Here is a 25929-nt window from a genome sequence, read left to right as displayed (position 1 = left end):
CTGGAACTTGCTCTGTAGAGCAGGCTGGCCTCGAACTCACCGTCCAGCTTAATTATTTTTAACTTTTTAAACTAAGCCTTCTATTGCAGACCTGGGGATTAGAACCCAGAGCTCTGTGCATGCTAGGTAACCCACACGTTTGTAAAACCACTTTGCCAACGTCTATAAAACACCTGCTTTTCGTTTGCTTGGGAAGTTGATTCATCCGACAAGCTCAGGGAGGCAACAGCTCTGCTGACTTTTGCCTCCTTATGTTCACACCAGCAACTGGGCAACACTTTCTTTGCCTGAAGACTGACTTACTTTCGGAGAGTTTTGCCTGTATGTATGTGTGTGTACCACGTAGCTGCCTGGTGCCCATGGAGGTCAGAAGGAGGAACTGGATCCTCTGGAACTGGAGTTATGGATGGTTGTGAGCTATTATGTGAGTGCTGCAAGCAGAACCTGGGTCCTCTGCAAGAGCCACAGTGTTCCTAAGGCTGAGTCATCTTTCCAGGTCCTACCAGCAACACCTGAAGCTTCAGTGCAAGTTTTCTGTTAAACTTACTTGTAGCTACTTTCTGTTAGTTCATATTGTCCTAAGTGGAGCTGACTGTAGCTTTACTTTCCAACTACTTCTACCCTAGGAACAGATTTCATATCTGCACACTGGTCCTCTAGCTGGGGTTCATTTTAAACTCGCTTGTTCGAATGGGCTGTAGTCTGTTGTTGGTTCCTCGTGCCAGCTGGAGAGAAGCTACATTTCACTTATTCCATTCCAACCTTTTCACCTGTTTTATTTTTTTCTTCTTGAATGGCTGCTATCATTGGAATGTCTATCAAAACACTGAACATAAGAGTTAAAAACAAACTTCTCTGCCTTGCTGCTGTTGCAGTGTGGAAGACATCCAGGATTTCCCACCCTTCAAACAACATGCTGGGTTTGCTTTTTAGTTGCTTGGTGCTGGGGATTGAGCTCAGGGTCTGATGCAATTTAGCATGTGAGCTACTGAGCTATCTCCCAGACCCTGTAAGCTTTGGTAAATGCTCTTTATCAGAATGAAGACACTGTTTTCCTACGTCACTGACTTTTCACAATGATTCATTTGGTTAAGTGCCTTGTGCATACTGACATGATTAGCTGGGCATGATGGTGCATGCACAGACCTGCAGAACTTGGAGGTGGAGGTAGTAGGAGGATCAGAAGTTCATGGCCAGCCTGGGTGTTACATAAGAGCTGTCTCAAAAGACCAAAGGTCAACAAAGAAACAGACAGCGTATGTATACATGGCCTCTCTGCTGTTACTCTGTCGGGATGGTGGGCTGCACCCACTGATTTCTTCCTGTCGAGCTCACTGGTGTTTCTATCTGGACCTCATCTGCACTTCACACAGGGACTGGTTTGCTTTTCTGGGGAAGTGCAGAATTCTGTATTTGGGTTCATGAGGACAGGACTAGAAATACTTCTTGGCAGGTCTTTCCCTACATCCTGGGCTTCCTTTCCTTTGTCTTGTGTTTCTGGAGGGTTTGTAGACGTTTGGCATTACCACCTTCTTATTCCCAGTGAACCCATCTGCTCTTCAACGCTTCTTTGTTGGGAGATTCTAGGACCGTGATTTCTAGGTTTCTGATAAAGGGTTGTTCGCATTTAGATACCATTTCTCATTAGTTGTGTTTAAGACATGAGTCCATTTCTCTGAGCACATATGAACTGGTTGCCACAACACTCCATTTCTGCACTTGGCTTTCAGTAGCATCTGTGACACTGTCTCCTTTGATTCAAAGTACTGTTAATGTATCCTTCCTTTCTAGATTATTTATTAATATGAAAGTTTGTCACATAAGGGGCCAGAGATGGTTCAGGGTTAAGAACACTTGCTGTTCTTGTAGACTCTACAAGAGCAGCACTTCTCAACCCTCCTAATGCTGCGTGCGACCCTTTAATACAGTTCCTCTTGTGGTGACCTCCAACCGTACAATTATTTTGTTGCTACTTCACAACTGTAATTTTGCTACTGTTATGGATTGTAATGTAAACATCTGATATGCAGGATATCTGATATGCAACTCCTAGTTGGGGACTGCTGTGAGGATCTGGATTTGGTTCTGAGCACCCACAAGGTTCTAAGGAATCTGGTGCTCTCTCTGGTCTTCATGGGCACTGCATGCATGTGGTGCACAGAAAATATGCAGACAGAACACCCATACGCATAAAATAGAAATAAATAAATCTCTAAAAAGTTATTGTGTAAATAAGTAAAACTGAAAAAAACACACATGGATGTTTGGCCTAAACATATATATGAGTGCACACTACATGCATTGCTGCCATGTTCAGAGCCCGGAAGAGGGTGCTGGATGCCCTAAGCTGGAGTTACAGATAGTTGTGAGCTGCCAGGGGGTGCTGGGAATTGACCCAGGGCCTTTGCAAGAGTAGCTAGTGCTCTTAACCTCTGAGTCATCTCTCCAGCCCATAAATAAAAATTTTAAATAAACTTTTTAAGATGGATGTAATCAATAAAATGGCTAACTATAAATTTTTTAGACAGCTTAAAACTTGTTTTCATTATGAAACATTAAGTACAGTTAAATTTAATCTTCATATAGTCTTTCTTCAAAAAGTTACAAAGAAACCAAAAAAAAATGTGATTAGTTAATTAAAGTAAGAGTTTCTTAGGAGGCTTATTATAACACAGTGTGAAATTTAGAACAGCAAGAGTTTTGTGCTAGATAAATCTTATCATGTCAGGCTTTACCTAAAACACTTCAGTTTGGATTCAGAAAGAGGTTCAGATAACCTCTGAACACTGAAGATTGTAGTGGGTAAAAGTGCTCGCTGCCAAGCCTCGGAACCTGAGTTCAATTCCCAGGACCCACAATGGGAAAAGAGGGAACCAACTCTCACGAGTGGGCCTTTGACTTCCACACATAGGCCGTGTGTGTGTGTGTGTGTGTGTGTGTGTGTGTGTGTGCGTGTGCGTGTGCGTGTGCGTGTGCGTGTGTGTGTGTGTGTGTGTGTGAGAGAGAGAGAGAGAGAGAGAGAGAGAGAGAGAGAGAGAGAGAGACTAAACGTGACTTAAAAAAGATTATATAGTGCTTGTATTCAGCTTTGTACTAACATCTCCATTTGAGAGTATGACCCTAAACATCTCAGTCTGACACTCAGGCCAGAGGGTCTTTCTCTTCCCCTAAGACACTGACATGGTAGCGTAGGACCCGGCTCACGTCACAGCTGCATGTGCCTGCTCTGTGGGAACGCACTGCTGGAGGAGCTGGGCAGAGAGCAGTGAGGGACAGAAAGCTCCCGTGCTGTCACTGAACTTCCGTTCTAATGAGCTGAGGAGAGCAGACAAGTGGAGCAATTGCAGGTGCTGAGCACTGTGAATAAAACTCTGAAGCAGGGGACAGGAGAGACCACCGGGGGTGCAGGAAGCTTCCTCCAGGCGGTCCTGCATGGTTGAAAGTGCCGAAGGAGTGCGGCAAGGACGTGCAAGCAGAGGGAAGAACGAGGATGTGGGCACAGGAGTGCCGGGTCACAGAAACAGAGAGGTAGAGTAAACTAGCCGTGGAAGACTCTCAAGGTGCCCCTTTGCTAGACAAATTCTGAATGACTGAGGACGTATTGAATGGATTTCTGAATCTCTGTTGATCAGCACTTTCAATTTCAGGCAGAAAATGAATTAGGCAGAGTCAATTTTACTCCTCTTTGCTTCCAAGACAGTTTACATTCAGGAATGGGAGAATCATTACAAAACCAAGGAGGATAAATTCTACCAAAGGCTTTTCTCTGTATTTAGCAGCAACTCTAGCAGGTGCATTTAGTTTGATCAACTCCTAACAATCCTATATTAAGAGCACAGTCATTTCCACCAGTATGAAAGCAGCTTGGAATGAAGGGACCACCTAAGGAGCCATTTCCCTGGTGAATAGCCTGGTCATTAATCTACTGTCTAGAGAAGCTGCTTAAAACCCTGGCACTTGGCCCACAAGCAGATGCACCATCTATCAAGGTGAAGATTACATGGATCAACTCTTACTGGCTTTGATCACTGTCCACACTGTTTATCACACCTGACAGAGAGCAACTCACGGAGATGGCGAATCTTTCACCAGTTCTCAGACTGAAGAAGTAAGCCCCTGCTTCCTGACATGGCGTTTTCATCTGGATGTTAGTAAAGCACAAATGCTCACAAGTATCGAAGTTACAAACCGAGGCAATTGCGTGTTAGGACACTTTCATAAGACAGTACAGCGGTGTATCTTATCACTGCACCCCACACCTGGCTCTTTCAAGAATATGAATATGTATGTGTGTATGTATGCATGTATGTATATGTATGTGTGTGTATATATACTATATACTTAGGTTTATTAAAATAAGGACCATGGAGGTGAAACAATTAACATAATTAATACAAATTTCTTCCTTGAAATCCTTTCTTCAAAAACTGACACGTGTCAATCCCCTTTGGCTATCAAATCCCATTTCTATAGCCAGCACTAAGAACCCACTATAGGCATCTAAGGTTGGCTTTATATCCTTAGCCTTCAAACAATCAGTGATGCATCCTAATAGTTTCTGTTTTCTTTCTATATGTGGTGCCTGTGCATGTGGAGGTCAGAGATCAACCTTGGGTATTCTGCCATTAGTCACCACTGTCTGGAAGTCATCTTGAGTACTTACCGTCTTCGGTAGCTGACAAGATTTCAGACGAGCTTCCATGCCTGACTACCAGCTTTGTGATTTTTGCCTCACGTCACCCCCCAAACATTAATAAAGTGCAACATAACTCTGGGCTTTGGAATTGTGATGGTGATACCTGCAGGGGTCTTGTTCACTATACTGAGAAAATTACCTCTAGCTGGGCAGTGGTGGTGCATGCCTTTAATTCTAGCACTTAGGAGGCAGAGGCAGGTGGGTCTCTGAGTTCAAAGCCAGCCTAGTCTACAGAGAGTTCCAGAACAGGCAGGGCTACACAGAGAAACCTTGTCTCAAAAACCAGAAAAAAAAAAAAGCAAGCAAGCAAATCACCTCTAACTCCACTACCAAAGACATATGCTTCATGAGTACCAGGAATAAAATCACAAAGTTTATCCAGGTCTCAGAGAATAACACATGTGCAAATTCTTTTTAATATATTTTATTTGTTTATTTTTATTTTATGTGGACATTTGTCTGTGTGAGGGTGTTGGGTCTCCTGGAACTGTAGTTACAGACAGTTGTGAGCTGTCATGTGGGTGCTGGGAATTGAACCCAGAGCCAGTGCTCTTAACCACTGAGCCATCTCTCCAGCCCCACATGTGCAAATTCTAACAGCTCGATTAACCTGAGAGAATCAACTCTCTATCTCATGGCCTTGTCATACACACTACTCTCTACCTGAAGGGCAGTCAGACATCCACTGTTTCTTGCCTCTAAGGTAGATGAAGTAGCTGGACGGCGGTGGTGTCTTATAAACCACAGCAGTGACACTTCAGGTTCTGTGTGCAAGCACATTTTCTTCCTTAGCTTTAACTTAAGTTCCTTTTTAAACCATCATGTATCTCAAAACGGGTGCTGGAGAGATGGCTCAGAGTGTCAAAGGCAAGCCTGGTGACCTGAGTTTGAACTACGGGATCCACAGTGGAGACAGAGAATTGACTCCTGTAAGTTGTCCTATGACACATGCCCCATGGCATGTGTGTGCTCCATATATATACCATGCATGTGTATATGTATACATACACAAGTAAAAAAAAATCTCAAAGTACTTTCCTAAATTTATTGATAGCAATTTTGCATTTCCTATTTATTCTCCAGTCTCTACTTCTCTTGAAAAAATTTTAAATGATTTTATTTATGTGTATGAATGGTTTGCCTGCATGTATGTATGTGTACTACGTGTATGCCTGGTGCCTGTGAATGTCAGAAGAAGGCATAGGATTCCTTGGAACTGGAGTTACAGATGGTTGTGAGCTACCATTAGGTTCTGTGAGCTCAACCTGGGTCCTCTGCAACAGCAAAAAAAAATAAAATAAAAAAAAATGCTCTCAACTGCTGAGCTATCTATCCAGGCCACTTACCTCTCTTTTGAAATGTTTCTGTAGTAATTCTGCTGACCCACAAACCCTCAGATGTCTCCACTCAGCCCGTCCATTCGACCACTCTAGAAGGAACGGTGTTAAACACTCCCTACACCCCTCCTTTCTTTCCAAGATCTGCTTGCCTTTCTCTTGGGCTTTCTGGATTCTCCAGGACTCTGCTTACTGCTCTTGGCAATCCAATTACTTCCACCACTGGAAATGAGACTGAGGAGAACTATTTCTAGAAGGCTTCTGAGCTGTGATAAATGCATACTGCTGATAAAACTGCTACTAGTTCCTAAGGGTAGACTTGTAATGGCTGGAAAAAAAATCATAAAAATCTATAAGGGTTCTTTATTTAGATTGCTTTGCCAAGTACCTTTACATATTTGCTGCACTTTGTAGTGAGACATTTTTTCTGGACAGGGTCTTGCTTGTGCTGGTGTGAACTTGGTGATCTTTTGGCCTTAGCCTCCTGAGTGCTCTTTGCTGCACTTCAAAGCAAACGACACTGGCAGCTGCAGAGACTACATACATACATACATACATCTAGATCTAGGCAAGAAAAGTAACAAGGAGTGTCAATTAGTCTATCCAACTAAAAAGCCTTCATTCTAAATCAGACATTTAACTTAATCATGTGTTTGTTACAGAGGTATTTTTGTTTATTTACTGTGGCAGGTGTATGTGGTATATGCATGTATATCTGCAGTATGTGTGTGCGCCTGTGTTTGTATAGAGACCAGAGCACCATGATGGATGTCCTTTTCTGTCACTCTGTCCTATTCCCTAGAAGCAGAGTCTCTCACTGGTTTCTGTTAGCCTGGCTGGCCAGCAAGTTCCCAGGATCCTCCTAGCTTCATCCCCCAACACTGGTGTCATAGACATGCATGGCTGTATATGGGTGCTGGTGATCTGAATCCAGGTCCTCAGGCTTGTGCAGCCAGTGCTCTCAGCCACTGAACCATCTCCCTAGCCTGGGGCCTTAATTTCTAAAAAGTGACATGCTCCCCCCGCCTCCCCACAAACTTTTATAATGAACAGAAGAACCACTCCCGGTCACTTCCGGTAAAATGGTCTCTGCACTTTAACCCTGAGGAGCCACCAGCCACACTACAGCCTACTCAGCTTTCTATCATCCACCCTTGTTTCCCTACATGCTGGGATGGACACATCTACTTTGGATCATTCCTAAAGATGCTAAGCATTGGCAAGCCTACTTTTTGAGGGTTCCACTCTTTTACAGTTCATTCTCTACCTCAGTCTTTTTCTGCTCTTCCTCTGTTCCAAGACTTTGTAATAGTTTCTTGTACAAAATAAACCATTTTCAAAGTTATGGTATGGAACTGTGTCAAAAAATTTTACGAGGTGTACTTTACACAGAACAAAATACACCTTACATAGCCACGTAAGCACCAGTGATCAAAACTTGAAGTATGTTCAGCATTTCTTCTCTCTCCCTTTCCTCTTGTAGGCAATCGATCGACCCTTACTCCTTCCTGGCTGAGTCAACCGGGGGTCTGCTTTCTTTGAGTATAGACATGGAGAACTGTATATACACAGAACCGTAAGTTTGGACTTTTTCTTTCATTTGAATTCATCCGTATTGTTGATTACTTAATACTCTGTCCCTTTTTGCTGCTGAGTGGAATTCTACTACATAAACAATGTTTATTTATTTAGTCACTTGACAAACATTTTGGTTGCTCCTGGATTGGGGTTATTATGAATAAAGCTGCTATGTGTATTCATATTCAGGTCCTGGGTGAACATATGTTTTCTATCTTCACTATTTTTTGAGACAAGGTTTTACTACGTAGCTTTAGCTGGCCTGGAACTTGGTGTATAGACCAGGCTGGCCTTCATCTTACAGAGATTCACTTGCTAGCTATTTTGTGTTTTTGAGACTGGTCTCTCACTGTAGTCCAGGCTGGTTTAGAATTTACTCTATAGCCTTAGTTGGCCTAGAACTCATGGCAATCCTTCTAAATTTACTAAATATTGGGATTACAGGCTTGAGCCGCCACACTCACCTATATATTCTCTTTTCTTTGATTACAGATCTAGGAATAAAATTCTCAAGTAATATGCTACGCATGTATTTAACTTCGAAAGCAGATGGTAATTTTGTTCTTCAAACCGAGCATCATCTTGTTTCTAGCAACACACACACACACACACACACACACACACACACACACACACACACAAATAAATAAACAGAGTGCTATTTGCTTTACACCTCCTCAGCTGGGCATAGTGGCCCACACCTTTAACACCAGTACTAGGGAGGCAAAGGCCAGCCTGGTCTACAGAGTGAGTTCAGGACAGCTAGAGCCACATAGAGAAACCTTTTCTTGGCAAAAAACCAAAAAAACAAAAACCCACCAAAACCCCAAACCCCTAAACCCAACCAACTAACCAACCAACCAACTGAACAAAATGCCACAAATCAAAATGCCACAAATCAGACATGTATGTACACACATAATTTGTCATTCACATATCCTCACTGGTTTATCATTGATGCCTATAATCTACTAAATTCGTTCTAGGGATCCATACACATTTTCTCCCTCTGCATTTAATGACAGAGCACACCTAACAGTTTGCACTGAGGTATTTCTTTCACATCAGCTCCAGCTTTTAGGAAACAGAGTGGAATTCACTGTTTGGAGGTTTAGAACTATATCCTTGGAAAAAATATTATTACACACTTAGCTGTACTTACAGTCTTTCATAGTTTTTGGCATATTATTCTTTACAAAGGCTTCCCTTTCTATTATTTGTTTTTGATATGAGAATAATTTAAAACACATCTCTAACATGTATTCTTTAAAGCACATACATGGTCTATAAAGCCCTTTTTAATGTATGATTATGTACTGAAGTCCTGAAAATACAGACAGTCAAAGGTCATTTCTCCTTTTAGAACCTTATGCTCTAGTCACTTGTCAGTTTTTCCAAGACTGTATTCAGAAAGTGTTTTTATTTTATATATATATATAAAATATATAAATATATATATATAAATGCCACAAATCATATATATATATATATATATATATAAAATATTACACACACACACACACACACACACACACACACACACACACACACACACGAGTGTTTTGCCTGTATGTATGTTTGTGCATCATGTGTGTCTGGTGCCTGCAGAGGTCAGATGAGGGCATCAGATCTGGAACTGGAGTGACAGTCAAAACCTGTCATGTGGGTGCTGGGAATGAAACCCAGGTCCTCTGCAAGAGCTGCGAGTGCTCTGAAGTGCTGAGCCATCAGAAAATAGTTTTTAAACATGCAAATGGTTTGATAGTTCATGTGCAAACAGTGACTACTGTTCTGACTTTGAAGGAAATGCACAATCACTGCACAAGCACCAGCTGTTCTGACAACCCCGATCAAGCATGTGCTCACCTTGACAAACTCCTTTCTTTCAATCATCTCATTGCCATCTGCATCCAGCATTTTAAAAGCAACATGGAACCCAGTGTGAGGTTCTGCAAGGAAGTGAACAATGGACAATTATTTCGTTGTTGGCAAAATGCTAAGCATTTGTAGCTAGGAAAAACTTCAAATTTGAAATAAATAACCAAAAAGTATATAAGCAAGAGCTAGACAGAAAGAAGAAGGATCTGTTTCATATTTTCCTTCTTATTATTTTTTTCTTTCTTTCTTTTTTCAGACAGGGTTTCTCTGTGTGGCCCTGGCTGTACTGGAACTTGCTCTGTAGACCAGGCTGGCCTTGAACTCAGAGATCCACCTGCCTCTGCCTTCAAGCGCTGGGATTAAAGGTGTGCGCCACCACCTGGCTAAGAAGATTCTTTTCAAGCAGCACTTGATGTTGAAGCTCCTGCCTCTCAACATCTCCCAGGGGGCTGTGGCTGGCCTGCTCGCCCTTTGCAACAGCTTACCGTGAGAACTTGCTGATTCACCTCGCCTCTGGCTTTCTTGTATTCTCACAACACTCCTGCTATTTTCAGAGCAGTTATTATTACTATTCTTTTTAACTTTCCTTTCTAGTTGTAACTTTTTATTTCACCACTTTTTGACAACTACAATAATGTATGCCCACATAGCCTTTAGCCAGCTTCCTCTAGGGGTTAACACTTTACATATCCACAACACACTTATGGAGACTAAGATGTTAACATTGGTGCAGCATTATGAACCATGAGCAGCAGGTTTTATAATTTTCACTAGTGCTGTGTTTTGTTTTAGAATCAATGTAAAGTATTCTGCATTTAGTTACCATGTCTGCTCAGTCTCATTCACGTACGAGAGCTCCTTAATCATTTCTTAGTTTCCACCACTGGAATACTTTTGAAGGTCAAGAATCCTGTTCAATGTCAAATAAAGTTGTTTTTTTAAAAGTATCCCTAAGAGGCCAAACATGGTAGCCCATGCCTTTAATCCTGGAGGCAGAGACAGGAGGATCTTTTTGAATTCAAGAGAGTTCCAGGCCAGGTCACACTGTGAGACTCTATACAAAACAAAACCAATCTCCCCAAACAAAACACAAAATTCTCTCTCTCTCTCCCTGTGAAAGCTAACTATGATTTTTCTCTTTCTTTCTCAGAGAACACTAACCATGACTTTTTTCTCTCTTAGACAACACTGACTATGATTTTTCTCTCTAATTTTCAGACAACACTAACCATGATTTTTCTGTTCAGTAAATGTTCTGTCTCAGAAACATAAAGTTACAGGGTGCCATAGTGTGTGGGGTAGAAGAACACACTCTAACTTAACATTATCATTTTGTAGATGTAGAGATTAAGGTTCATGTGTATGTGGTGTGTACATTTGAGTCTGTGCATGTATGTGTGGAAGTCAGAGGCTGATGTGGATAGCTTGGGTTACTGCTCTCACTGAAGCCGGAGCTCTTCCCACTATTTTACTAGACTGGCTAGCCAGTGAGTCCCACTCCCCAGTACTGGGACAACAGGTACATACCCCCATGGCTGTTTTTTTCTGAATGCTAGGGGTCTCAACTCAGGTTGTCATGTTTGTATAGTAATCACTTTAACCTACAAACACCACATTTCAAGTCCTGTTTGTTCAGGATGCAAATGCCACATGACTGTTGTAAAGAGAACTAGCATACTTACTTGTGAGGATTGTAAGTAAGAAAAGATACTCGGTGTATGAAATTACCCCTGAAGGAGAAAAAATAAGAACAAGTCAGGAGATAAATTTTAGATGAGAACCATGGAAATAACCAGTATTGAAACTTCATCTTTGTAAAAACTGATTTTTTTTTTAAGTCTCCCTCTGGTATAGTAGAAAGCACTGTATAACAAGAGTTGAAATACAGCCAGTGCTTAAAAGAAAGATACCATGCTTCAAGTTTTACCTCCAGCAAGGAGGTCATGATAGTGAATCTTATGTGCCAGTTTGACTGGGCAAGGATTGGACATTTTTCTGCGTGTATCTATGAGGTTCTCCAGCTGAAGTCAGCCTATGAACTGGTAGACTCAGTAGAGGAGACTGAGCTCTCAACGTCTGGGCATCACCTAGTCTGTCCAGCAAGTGCTGAGGAAAGAAGAATTCGGGCCTGCCTTCCCCTTTCCTTACCCGCTGGACATCCTCTACCCTGAGACTGGGACTTCAATTCCTGCCTCTCCTGCCTCTCAAGACTCTGGGCTGAGACTGAATCCAACCCTGGCTCTTGGGTCTCCAGCTTACAGAGGTCACACAAACCTGCAAGTCTCCTTGTGGGCTCTGCTTCCTTGGACAACCCTGACAGATGCTGCTTAGCAAGTAACAGAAACTCACTAGCATCTCCTCTGTAGGTTGTGCCATTTAGACTCAGTTTTCCAGTAATACCTCACTTGACTGAGGGAAATTTAAAATTACAGTAGTACAGTTCTGGAGATACAGAAACTCAAACTGTATTAGTTAAAATGTAACAATTCAATCGTTGTTGCAGTAACTTTCTTTCTCTTTGAGAAACCATTCTTTTTCGTTCTCAAACATGCAGTTTGGGTGGGATGCCTTGCTTTTCCTTCCATTTCCATGAGGCTGAAGGAGGGATGCTATCTTAGTTAGGTTTCTATTGCTGTGATAAAACGTCGTGACCAAAAGCAACTTGGTTGGGGAGGAAAAGGTTTCCTTTCGTTTACAGTTCTATATAACAATCTCACATATGAGGAAGTCAGGGCAGGAAGCAGAGACAGGAACCTGGAGGCAGGAACTGAAGCAGAAGCCATAGACAAGTGCTGCTTACTGGCCTGCTCCCTATGGCTTGCTCAGCCTGTTTTTCTTATATCACTCAGAGGTGCCACCACCCACAGTGAGCTGAGTTCTCCCTTATCAATCATCAATAAAGAAAATGCTCTACAGACTTGCCATAGCAGCATTTTCTCAATTAAGACTGCCTCTTCCTAAATGACTCTAGCTGGTAAACAAGTTGCAGGAGTGTGGTTCTAAGGGACTGGTTTAGGGATAATTCATGACTGAAGTTGGGCTACTTTGAGTGGTACTGCATGATTTCTACTGAGGATGCTGGATCACTGACTTCTTTTGTGGAGAGGATGGTGCGTGTTCTCGATGATGTGAGAGTTATACTCAGGACTATGAGGCTATGGGTCAAGTGACTGGAACTGACACAAGGCAGTATTTAGAGCCTGAGAGCCCATATTTAACCGGGAGGTTTGAAAGATGGGTACTGGGTATGTCTAAGCTCCAAATTAAGGAAGCTTTAGGGCAAGCTCTGTATTTGGTCACTAAATAAAACTGTTGTCTCTGGATCAGAAGCACAATTTACAACTGAACACACTTTATCATGAACAACTCAACGACAGATAAAATTACACAGAATGATACTTATATATTATATTAGATAATGATATAACGAAACCCAAACTTAATAATTATCAATTTGTGAGCCTTATTTTGTCTTTTAATCCCCACCTCTCACTAGATTATTCTGAAACAAATCCTACATATCATATTGTTTCAAAGCCTCACAGGTAAATACTCAAATGCTCTCTATTTACTTGATTTGAGAGCAGTTGTGTTCTCTCAGAGTGAGGACATGTAGTCAGTCTTCGGACACTTCTTTCTGAAGACTGTTCAATGTTTACATGAAGGGAGAATAAATTCTATGTGTTTGTCATATCTTGCTCCTGGCAGAAGTGCTCTAATGTTAGTTTGAGGATCAAAGCATTTCATCCCTTGGCAGCCTGAAAAAAAGTAGAAAATAGTGTTTTTCTATATTTCAAAGGAATAGAGCAAAGGGGGAAAAAGGCCAACTTGTAGATTGTCCCGGGCTTGGCGCCAAAGGAGACCTCTCTTGTCTTTAAACACAGGTAAATGTCCTTTAAGCATAGATGATTTTTGAAAAGGAAAATCCCAGCGATCTTCTCTGAAACACTGACTTCAGTAAGAGGTTTAAATAAGCACAGTTGAGAAAGGGTAAAAACAGCAGCTTGTGCTCAAGATGCAGGACAAGCAAGAGAGAGCCCTGCAGCGCCCCTGTAGCTGCCTCAGAATGCACTTCTAGAGACACACATCTGAGGGCACACGCAGGAAAACAGCTCGGCGCCTCTCTGTTACTCGGAATGGGAAACTGAGTGCTGTAACGGAGTGCAGTTTCAAAGCTGCATGATAAACAGGAAATTTTTATTTACGTGTATTGGTGTTTTGCCCACATGTCTGTGCACCATACGCATGAGTTACAGTTGTGAGCCGCCGGGTGGGTGCCAGCAATTGAACCTGTGTCCTCTGGAAGAGGAGTCAGTGTTCTCAACCACCAACCATCTCCCCAGCCCAAACGGGAACGTCTCTAAAGCTTACCTTTAAAGGTTTGATAAAGGATCTTTAAGGGCTACTAGGAACGATGAGTGAACGGTTCCTACACTTTCAGAAATATTTTAAAGTTGGAACCACACTCAAGCATGGTCTGTTCAGTAGCAGCATTCTGAGAACAGTATTTCCCAAGGTGGCTGGGTTCTCTCTCTTTCATGGGGATCTTACAACAATGTGTCTTGTAACTTATGGTCAGAACATCCTTGAGGCAAGTGTGATATTGAGACTCTAGCTCAGTTTAAAAATTCAGAATAAGCAAAACTTATACTTTTCTTTCTAATACATAGTGAATATTTCTCTTCCATCTCAAGAGCATTCCACCTTTTGTTGGTTATGTTATAAATTGTGACTGATCTTATGAAATGCAGTATCTCAAATTGTTCTTTACACATTTTTATTAACATTAGCAGTGAAGTACGGGTGAGCCTTTCCTTCTTCCTTGGAAATATAGATTTCAACAGAAAACTACAACAAGCAAGCAAACTCCCTGTTTAACCCCTCCTCAACTTTTTTCTATCTCTGATGACTAGACTTCATTATTAGTTAATGCACCAGACTCTGGAATCCCTGCGGAGATAACGGACAGTGGAGACAGTGTGAGTGCCAGAGTTTATCTATCCCTGCGTCCTCCTGGTCACAAACACAGGAGAACTGACTGTGCTGACTCATGACACATACATCCCTACAAATTCCCAATATGAAAACTGTAGGAGGTTATTACCTCTAAAGCTCATAGGTTTATTCTGGTGCTGTGATTGGGAGGGATCCAACTGGGAGGCAGTGGTTCTCAACCTTCCTAATACTGCGCCCCTTTAATACAGTTCTCATCGTAGTAACCTCAACCATAAAATTATTTTGTTGCTACTTCATAACTGTAATCTTGCTACTGTTATGAACTGCAATGTAAAATCTGATATGCGATCTTTTCACAACCACAGGTTGAGAGCTGCTGCAATAGGGGTTACTACAGTGTAAAGATTATTGGGTAATTCAGTATAAGCAACATAATGAAATCTGTGCTGCCTGCTACATACTGACATACCAAGGAATGAACAGAAATGGATACAAGCAGCTATCAATTACTATTTACTAAAATGTACAGTGGTACGCATACAAGTTTTTATTTTGTGGACTTGGGGATAAAACACAGGGCCTCACACATTAGCCAGGAGCTCTGCACTGAGCCATACCTCTAGAGCTATTTTGAAAATTTCTAAATGTTCATTTCTCAAACCAACTACTCTTTCCCCACTATGTATGCTTTCCAACTTCACTGGCAGCTTTCTCTTGACTTTTTAACTTTCTTCTCTTCATCTTCCTTCCTATCTGACTTTCTTTTCTACTATCCTGTTTAGGGTCCGTGGATAATTAGTCAAACTTTCTCTAGTAGTCAATATTCTCAATGGCTTCCTCCAGGACTGTCCTCTACTTGACCAATATAACCCTAACTCAATTCAAGGGCAGTATTCTACTGCTCCATGGGAGATGCAGGATAATCACACAGCTGACCAGTGGCTCTAATCTTCATGAACTACATCTCTGCTTACAGCTTTTCACAATTATTTTGTTTCTCTATAGTTCACTCCACTATTCTGTCTTGTCCAGGCTGCTCCCCAGTACTCGATACCAACACAGTACATCAGATGGGCATCATCTATTCACTCTTCTCTCCTGGGACAATAGAAAAGCTAGCGGCCAGTGGAACGATGGTCTTTCCCTCTGGCTTTCAAAGAATCCCTCTTCTCCTTCTTTCTAGGATTTCATCATGTTCAAACCTCCCTCTCTTTTCTCTCATCAATAAGAAATGTGCTCATATCTCTCCATCATGACTGACTAACATGCCCTCACTATCTGTCTTCATCCCCATCTTCCTCCTTCTACCTCCCCCCTGCTCATGCCCAGGTCTCTCAACTAGGCTTCATTAAATTGTCTCACGATGGCACCCATTTCTCAAAAATTTGCAACATGGCTTCCTATCTCACCCCTCACTGACCTATATCACTCTAAGTATCAAGTGCTCAGGACAAAAATGGGCTAGCAGCTGGTTTATGTGAAAGATGGAGGAGAGGAGCCAGGACCAAACAGAACAGACTGGATTCCAGAGGGAGAAGGGGACAGCACCGGAAACCACCAAGGGTGACAGGATAGCGTGGAGAAATCATGGCTGACTCAGCCACACAGAGTTCCAGCGGTACAGCTCCAGTGTGGGGGTGGGGAGCAGAAGCCTATCTGGAAGGAAATGCAGGAGGCCATGGCGAGGGACTGGCAATATTGCTCACAGCACAAGCCCACAGTTCTCAGAAACCTCCGTCCAGTTTAGGTTTCGGAGAGAAAGCGTGGTCCACAGTGGTGAGCAGTTCCATACTGTCACTCCTCAGTATGGAACTTAGAGGGCTGTGGCTGGGTGCCATCTTGACCAGGAACCTATTGTTAAAGACTGATCTTTGAGGCCTGAGCACAAGGGATGATTACACACCAAAGACTGTGGCTGGGGGCTGGGGTAGGCAGTGAAGACACAGGAGGAAGTCCTGCTGCTCTTGGCGGCTGGGGCAGACCTCATCGAATGAGAAAACCCTGGGGTCTGACAGCACTAAGCTTGAGGCCAGTGGGGAGGTCAACCTCAAGAGCTATCTATTTGCCACAAGGATCCTGCTGTAGAGACTAAGAGTTCTGAAGCTATAGGGAACTGCCTGTCCACAGCTGCAGCCCTCCAGCAGGGTGTTTACTACTTAGTGGGTTTGAAGGTGAAGGGGACAGGTCTGCCTGGAAAGATCTCAGTGCTGTGTTTTCTTCCTTTACTCCCAACACACTTGGGAGATGCCCTCCAGTAGGAGGCTCCTTGGGATAACAACTAAGTCTCAGGAGGACGGGAAAACCTGCCTGGCCCACAGTCTGCAAAGCTAACTGTGGCCAGCAGAGGGCCCCTATACTCCAAGGGAAGCTACCTAAGTGAAGACTGCCCTGGCTGACTTCTAACCCTTGTCCAGTCCAGCCTCACACCAGTGTGAATCAGAGCGTGACAGAAGTCTCCAAGTTCAACTGACAGTGCCCCTGACCCCACTGCAGACTCCGGTCCTGCAGTACTCAGACAGAGCCTCTCTGACACTTCATCTTTTGTTACTGTATTTTCCTCTCTCCCCTCTATACTATTCTTTTTTATTAATATTTTGTCTTTTTCTAGTATTTTAAGAATTGTATGTGTATGAGTGTTTTATCTGCATTTATGAATGCATGTGTACCACTTGCATTCCTGGGGCCTCCAGAAGTCAGCAAAGTGCACTGGATCCCTGGAAATGGAGCTGTGGATGGGTGCTGGGAACTGAAACCTGGTTGCCTGTAAGAGCAAATTAACTGAAGATTCTTCAATGAATTTCAAGCATCACAGATCAAACGGACCAATGAGACAGTAACACAGTACTCTATCCAACATTCTTCTGAGTACTTCTCTAAAATAGATGACATCATAGGCCGTAAAGCAAGTCTTAACAAATATAAGAGAAGTGAAATAATTCCTTGTATCTCTCCAGATCATAGTACAGTAAGAGTAGAAATCAACAGCAAAAGAACCTATTGAAACTATACAAGTATTTCTGTACTGTACAGTGTACTCTTAGGTAACAAATCACTGGGTCACCGAAGAAACCAGGAAGGAAAATGTCAACTTCCCTCAAATCAAGTCAGAGTGGAAGCACACTTATCAGAATACAGATAAGGTATCTGCAATGTTTCTAACTATGATTGCTGTTAGGAAATCACAGTGGGGCTCACCATCAACCACGTAAAAACCCAGGGCAGAGGAGCATGCTGTAATGGCAGCACTGAGGAGGTTGTCACAAGAAGACCTCCTGGGCTGGCTGGCTAGTCTAGACTAATTGGTGAACTCCAGGTCAATGAGAAATCATGGCTCAAAAAGGTAGACAGTGTTCTTGAGGATGACACCACAGGTTATCTTCAGGTCTCCATGTGCAACTTCACACATGAGCACGTGCATATACACTGAGAAACAGTCATCTTATATCTTGAGTGACTTAAAGGAGCATCTGAAAGTGTTCGAAAAACAAGAACGAGACAAACCCCAAAGCAGTAGATAGTAAGAAATACGAGGGTAGAATTAATGAGCTGGACTAAAAGAACAATACAAAGACTTAATGAATCAAAGTAAGTTTTTAGAAAATAAACAAGAGAGAAAAACTATTGGTCAAATTAAAAGAGAGGGAGGATGCAATCAATCAATTAAACATGAAACAGCAACATTACAACAGACACCAATGGAACCCAAAAGATCATTTGAAGGACTACCTTGAAAATTCGTATTCCAAAAACAATAGAAGCGAAGCCACAGCACAGGTACCCACCAAAGTCAATCAGGAGGACAGAATTCGTTTATGCAGAGCTCTACCAAGCAAGGAGACTGAAGCGTGAGGCTCTCACAGCAAGCAGCACACAGACTCCTTCCCTCCCTTCACTAACCCTACGCAGGAAGAGGCAACACTAACACTCTGCCAACTACTCACGAAGCAGAAAGCTAAGGAAACTGCAAACCTCACTGTGAGAAGCTGGTCTTAATCCTGGTACTAAAACCACATAAGCACACAGCAGCAACAGAAAACTGAAGACCGATTTTCCTGATAAACAGACATAAAAATTCTCAATAATTTGCACATTAAATTTAAGAACGTATTAAGGAGCACAAACATTATGACCACGTTGGTTCTATTTTAGGGATTCAAGGATGGTTCAACATATGTAAACCAAGATATGTCATACAGACTCAAAGACTGAAATCACATCATCATTTCAATCAGTGCAAGACAATCTTTTGACAAACTTAGGCGTCAGGGTACTCCAGGTGTGCATCTGCATGCCTGGCCTAACTCTCCTCTTTACCATGTTCTTTCAGCCTCTGTGAAACACTCTTAGCGTTTTCCTCTGGCCATTCTGCCTGGCCTTTTTATGGCCTCTTTGCACAGTACTCCTCAGGGTTCTCTGAGGCCATCTTTTGATTTCCACACTGGCCTCATCCCCTACTCTCCACTTTCCCTTATTCCTTCTCTAGGACTTACTCACTGATGTTCTAATAATTTATCTTTAATTGCTTAAAAAATTTGAGAAAGTTATCTCTTAATCATTTATTATGCCATGAAACATCAGTTAAATTACATGGTATAAATATCCCAGTTTAATTATCTAATACTACTTAATTAAATAAAATTTATACATAGAAATTTAGTAATGATTAAAAATTACCTTTATCACCCAGGTCTCTAAAAAAAGTTGATCCACAGCGTGCTGTTTGGATTCCTGATAGTACATCCTCGATATCCTTTGAATACACAAGTTAAAAACTTTCAATTTAAGGTATATTAGTTCATTTTCAAGGTCACCCCCCAAAATAAAAGCCCCAGCAATGCTTACCTTTCTTGCCAGCTTCTTGACTAGTGTTTTACCTACAACAAAGAAGAACCATGACTTAGCACTCACATTTCTTCCACAAACTCAGACTGCATTAAGGAAGAAAATGATCTTTAAAACAAACACCTTACGTAAGAAATAAAGCAGTCAATATCTTTAATGTAAAATCAGGAGCCAAAGAATTCTGAATCTGAACACAAAGATAGTATAGTTTTCTGCAAGATAAATTTTTAGTCTTACACATGTGAAATCCCAGAGTCTTTATTCCTCGTGGGCACTGTGCATTGATTTGTGCCACACGAGTCTCTTTCTTTTTCTTTCTTCCTTCCTTTCTTTCTTTTTTTGGTTTTTCAAGACAAGGTTTCTCTGTGTAGCTTTGCGCCTATTCTGGAACTCAGCTGGTAGCCCAGGCTGGCCTGGAACTCACAGAGATTCGCCTGGCTCTGCCTCCCGAGTGCTGGAATTAAAGGCGTGTGCCACCACCGCCCGCCTTTCTTGACTTGTTTTTTTTTTTTTGGTTTTTCGAGACAGGGTTTCTCTGTGTAGCTTTGCGCCTCTCCTGGAACTCACTTGGTAGTCCAGGCTGGCCTCGAACTCACAGAGATCCGCCTGGCTCTGCCTCCCGAGTGCTGGGATTAAAGGCGTGCGCCACCACTGCCCGGCTTGACTTGTTTTTTAAAATCAGTCTTTTGGTTTCACTGACTCAAAGAAGTCATACCAATAGGGTAGTGTTGGAGAGTTCCCCTGCTCCATCCGGATCCGAGGATGCTCTCTCAAGTGTACCGTTTTCCAGCCCAGTTTGAGAGCTGACCAAGACTGTCCTAGTTGCTCTTCATAATGTCAATTAGACAACAGAGACCTAAAGTTCTTTCAGGTTTTCAGGATCCTTCTTAAAAACTTTAGTATTAGCTGGGTGGTGGTGGTGCACACCTTTAATCCCAGCACTTGGGAGGCAGAGGCAGGCGGATCTCTGTGAGTTCAAGGCCAGCCTGGTTCACAGAGTGAGTTCCAAGACAGGTTCCAAAGCTACACAGAGAAACCCTGTCTCAAGCCTCTCCCCCAAAAATTTATTATTATTATTACTATTATTATTTTTGTGAGTGTTGGCGTGTGCATGCCACAGCATTTGCAGGGTGATCAGTGGACAACTTTCAAGAGCCCCTTTCAGCACCTTGCTAAGGAGGCAGGTCTCTCATGCTTTGGCTTCCGTGTGTACTCCAGGCTAGCTGGCCTGCAAGTTTTTGGGCGGTTCTCTGGTCTCCCCTCTCATCACACTGTAGAAGTGCTGGAATTACAGATGTGTGCACTTGGCTCCTTATGTGGGTTCCAGAAGGATTTTCCAAATCCAGAAAAGACAATAAATATCAATGAGAGGGAAAAAAACCCTAGAAATAATAAATATTATCTACCTCAAAATTAGTGATGAATATTACTGTGCAGTTGTAGAAACATCTATGATCATATCTGTGAGGTTACATGCTACTATCCCAGTATAATTTTTTTGCTGAGCATTATGCGCCTGTGAGTGAAAGTTCTTGATTGTCAGGTGCCATCATAGCATCTTACTAGCTAGGTAAATTACTATCTAATCTACATTTCAAGGGTCTGTAATACAGTGTGTATAAGATGTAATATAATGCTGATTACTTGCTCTAGAAAATGGTGCAATATATATTATATATAATATGTTAAATATTATATATATATATATATATATATATATATATATATATATATATATATATGTTAGCTTTTTGTTTGCTTTTGAGACAGGTGTCCTGGAACTTGCTTTGTAGTACAGGTACACCTGAAATCAGCCACCCTTCTGCCTTGTTTCATGAGTATGTGTGGCAACATGCCCAGGAGTATTTTAACTCTTAATCTAACAGCTTAATTAGGCATATAATTATGGAGGTAGTTTTATGGCTTTTAATTAAAACTCAAAATATTTACTTAAAAGAAATTGATCATAATTCAAATTTATCATAATGCTTTTCCTTTTTATTTCCTGAAGGGTAGCCTTGCTATGTAGCTCAGGCTGGCCTAGACCTCCTGCCTTGGTGTGCGTCATCCTCTCGATCTCCTAATGCCTTTTCTTAAAGTTTATGTGACAAAGTTCATTCCCATGCCTATTTTATTTCAGTCCCACCAGTTTCTGAAAGAGACCACACTCTACTCAGGAAGCAGGCGAGGCAGCAGTAACTGGCAGTGTGACGCAGAAGAGGGTCAGGAGTCTGAGGTGGCTGTTATGTGATAGTTAGATCCCCTTTTTGGACTTTAAACAATACAACAATAAAGTCATGAGGGATAATATAAAAGCTCCTGAAGAAGTGAGACCTCATATCTGCTTAGTTGTGTAGGTGGAGTGCTCAGCATGGAAGTGTGGAATTAATACCTGAACAAAAAAAGTTAAATTTCATAACATTTCTTCTAGATCCTGGGCTTCTGGATATAGTGTTATCCTCGTCTTACATATGAAACAAACGAGCAAGAGGACTTAGGTGATAATACTGGCACTGGAATTTTGTATTCTCAACCAGATTTTTGAAAAATCAGGTACTGGCCAACTTGAGCCAAGTGAAGACAGTAATGAACTATGGACTCTTCCTCACAGAACTGACTTATTAGTTTTGTTGCTGTGAATAAAAATTAAAATAGAAACACTGGTTATTTCAAATTGATTACAAGGTCTGTTGATCTGTACAGAGGAATCTGATCATGAAACAGAGGAGTGGGTGTTATAAGCACCAGGCTGGTCTGTGGCCTGATGTGCCACCACACCACTCTTCGGTCACAAGAGCATGGAGGCAGGACCTGGGACCAGCCTCTGCTTTATGAACACAGTAGAATCAACGTGGGAACTCAGTGAAATGCTTCAACTGCCAAAGGGAAGAGGTTGCCGTGTTCTGGGCACTACGTATGTCTTCTGGGCTAACACTTCCTTGCCGTTATATTCCCAAACAAGTACAACCTGATGTTGAGAAATGAGCTTTGAAAGATGAACAGTAAAACTATCAGTTTCCCATTGAAATAAACACAAAAGTAAAACAGAAACAGTGTGTCTGATAGCTGTTTTTGCAGTGTGAGAGGCAGCAGTGAGTGCAATGACAATGAGCAGATCGACAAGCAAAAGAAATGTCTGCAGAACTTAGGCGAGAAGGGTGGTAACATTCCCGCATTGGAAGGGAGATGCAGTCTGTCCCAAAGATTACAAAGGACACCTGTTCTTCAGGTAGGAAATGCAGCCAGTCCCCATTTAGGGATGTGATGATGATGTACCAGGGGACAAGTAAGTTTCAAATTATTTGCCACCTTGCAGGGTGACAGCTGACAATATCCTTGTTAGGCTCCATCTCAAGGGTGTACTTCTGTGCTCGTGTTTTCAAAAAGCCCAGGGTGAAATGTCATCTATCAAGAGACTGTGAAGCTGGGTACTCTTGTACCAGCCTCAAGTGCCTTGAGAAAACTGATTTTCTGTTCAGCAGGAGTAAGGGGGTACAAGACTCCTTAGAGTCCTTGCAAGTCTTCACAGCTGATACAGTTTTGCACACTGACTTTATAAAGCACTCTCCTGTGCTTTGAAAACGTTTGAATTTCCATGTTTACCACTGCATTACAGTATAGAACCAGCTTAGGTGTCCACACCAGATAAAAGGGAAAAGGAAACATGCTCCAGATACATAATGACACCTTTTTAAGCCACAAAGAAGTTGTGTCATTTGCAAGAAAATGGAAGGAACTGAAGAGCATCATATTAGATATTAGTTAGAGCGGGCTCAGAAAGACAAACATTTTCTTTCATATGAAAAATCTTAATAAAAAGATATAAAAGAAAGGAAGAGGATGGCGTGGGGAAGAAGAGTGAAGGATGGGAGACGAACATGATCCAGCTTCCTCCTGGGCAGATATGGAAATACCATCTGTAACTCACTGCTCTACACACTAAATATGCTACTCAGAAAGGGGGTGATGTTCTCTGTCCATCTTTATTACTCTGGGGTAAAACTGTGCTCTTGAAATCTGAAAGTAGTGCTTCTTGATAAATGTAATGAAATCAAACAATTTATTATTGAAAAGTTGACGAGAAAATTTCCAGTTAGGCAGGAAACAGAATCATTAGATTCTTTGTTTTAGTGGACAATTTGATAATACTCTTAAGAAGTATCAGTGTTTGTATTTCATGATTACAAGTTTAGAAAATTATTTTACAACCAGTTAAGCAAAGACTTATAAAATAACTATACTTACTATGAAATTATTCATATCAGTAAAATAACTGCAGACAATTTAAATGCTCCAATATAAGGGAACCAATTAAATTATAGCATACAATGAAACAGTCAAACTTTTTCCAAACACCGCTGATGAAGGGAAACTACTCATTATGGATTAAACAGAAAATGTTAGGTTGTAAAGCACACAGTAGACAATGCGTGGTCTTACATTTGTAAGTAAAAGAGTATGTTTTAAAGAGTAAACCTCATGGCATGTGAACTATATCTCTGTAAAAAAATTTACAGGCCCAAAAAAGGTGTGTGCTAATAATGCTGGTAACTACTAGGTGGCGGGCGTCTGGTTCTGGCTGACTGTATTTTCTACTCTACAGACTGTAAAGCTTCAGTTTTAAATGGACAGACTTTTTTTCTCATGCTCTCTAACTTCATCGTCCCTACAGCACTCTGTACTACTATTCTGTGGCTCTACAAACAGGAGAGGCTTTGGTGCTAACCCAGCGACACAATGGGATTGACCCCAGGTCCCCGCGACTCCCATGCACTACCCTCTGCCCTTGCATAGTGACACATCCCGTGGTAGGTCACTTCACATATGTCCAAATACTTCTCAAACTTAACTGATCGGAGTAATACCTCAAGGGTGCTTGACAAAAATACAGGAGCACAGTGAGACTGGCCCACAGGGTCACTTCTGTGCCTCTAGCTCAGATCTCTTGAGAGACGGCTATCTGGCCCCACATGAAACTTTAATAAGGCTACTGACAATCACACTGGCTTTCTTAATCCATTATGTCTTACTGCGGAGGTTACTTCTGCAAGCCCTTTGATATACCTCCTTTTCTAACAACTTGTAACTGCTTTCTCATTCACCGAGGACATAGAAACAGAGCGATGGCATCTATCGCTTTCCTGCTGTTATGAAGGGCCTTTCTAAGATCCTCGTTAATTATAGCTTCCACCATGCTCCCTCACCCTTGTCCTCTCAGGGCCCTTTCCCTAGAAAAATTCTCCCTTCTACCCTTCTGTGCCTCAAATCATCCCCCTCAGTCCAATGTTAAAGATCTTCTTGACAAGTGTGGTGGCTCATGCCTTTGATCCCAGCACTCGGGAGGCAGAGGCAGGCAGATATCTGTGAGTTTGAGGCCAGCCTGGTCTACAGAGTAGAGTTCCAGGACAGTCAGGGAAGTTATACAGAGAAACCTGTGTCAAAAAACAAAACAAAACAAAATGAACCCCCCCCCCCCCCCCCCCCCCCCGCCACAAACTCTTGTGTTGGTCACATTTCCACCAGCTGAAGGGGAGATGCAGCCTCCTGGTGAACAGGGAGGGAGGTAAGCCCTTTCAGGTAAACAAGATGGGGAGAGGGAAAAGGCTCTAGTTAAGGCAGCATGAGAGAGAGGCTGACTTCCAGCCTTCATTTGCTCAGTTAAAAATAGGTAAAATCTTATCATAAAAGAGAAGGAAGGATGTGACAAACAGGGTGAGAAGTTGAGCAGTTTGGGAGAGCTGAGGAAGAAGGGAGAGAAGGGAACCGGACTAGGACACATGACCGGGAGGATCTCGGGGAGGCTGAATTTAGTGGCTCCCATCTGTGTGTGGCTTCCCAGCAGTTCAATAAAAGGGAGAAGAGGGATATTATCAAGTAGTTATCAGAGTGACAAAGTCACAAACCTGTGGCTGCAGGGAAAGTGGAGAAAGGGACCTTGGAATGACAGAACAGTGGACACGAGACACTTTTATGAGGTCAGAGAACAGACATATTGGGTATCAGGTAAAGTGGAAGATAACTAATCAGTTGTTGCCAGAGATGCAAATTCTGAAATGTGACTGTAATTCTGGGACAATTCCAATAGCAGCATGGGATGTGAACAGCGGAGACAAACGTCACTGGGAAGGAGTGCAACAGGAGGGAATTAAGGAGGGGAGACGGGGTCCTGGCAGGGTAGCCTGGGTTGCAAGGAGAGCACATGGCAGAGACCCAAGCATACAGGAACCCAGTAAAGGGAGCTGCCAGTGTCCATTTGGAAGTGCTATGCAGAGTGCTTACATAAGCCTCATCAATTGTATTAATAAAGCATTTTATTAACAAAAGGTCCAAAAGATAAATGCCAGGTAAATGAGTTTAAAATCTAATAAATCTTAGATTGTTTTGTATCATTTCATTTACCCAGAGACCACGGGTCAGTGGTTTGGCTGAGGTTTTCTTTGTTTTGCTGTTCATTGTGATCCGTAGGAATGTAACCAAGATTATCTTATCCACGATGGAAAATGAAGATGAAACATCATATGCATAAAGGATGTATTATCTGGCCTGCAAAATTACTAAAGTCTTGATTTGGCTCAGTGCCTTCTGATGGTTTAACTGCATTCCAGTGAATAATAAAAGTAAAAATGTCATAGTCTTTAATCA

The 25929-nt window shown here is 42.1% G+C and overlaps 1 protein-coding gene across 2 annotated transcripts in view; it reads right to left on the bottom strand.

Moving 5' to 3' along the window:
• The window catches only part of Micu2 (mitochondrial calcium uptake 2), a 112574-nt gene that overhangs the window by 48198 nt on the left and 38447 nt on the right, over window positions 1-25929 (bottom strand). For both annotated transcript variants that reach the window (XM_052733086.1, XM_052733085.1), the window contains exons 3-6: window positions 19288-19319; window positions 19120-19195; window positions 11172-11219; window positions 9478-9560 (exon numbers count right to left, since the gene is read on the bottom strand). In XM_052733086.1, coding sequence (XP_052589046.1) covers window positions 9478-9560; window positions 11172-11219; window positions 19120-19195; window positions 19288-19319 — 239 coding nt within the window. The remainder of the gene's footprint in view (window positions 1-9477; window positions 9561-11171; window positions 11220-19119; window positions 19196-19287; window positions 19320-25929) is intronic.

Source organism: Peromyscus californicus, unplaced genomic scaffold, assembly GCF_007827085.1.
Source record: "Peromyscus californicus insignis strain IS unplaced genomic scaffold, ASM782708v3 Scaffold_12__1_contigs__length_115047231, whole genome shotgun sequence".
NCBI lineage: Eukaryota > Metazoa > Chordata > Mammalia > Rodentia > Cricetidae > Peromyscus > Peromyscus californicus.
Note: the sequence above shows the minus strand (reverse complement) of the source record. Positions and strands in the feature narration are given on the sequence as shown.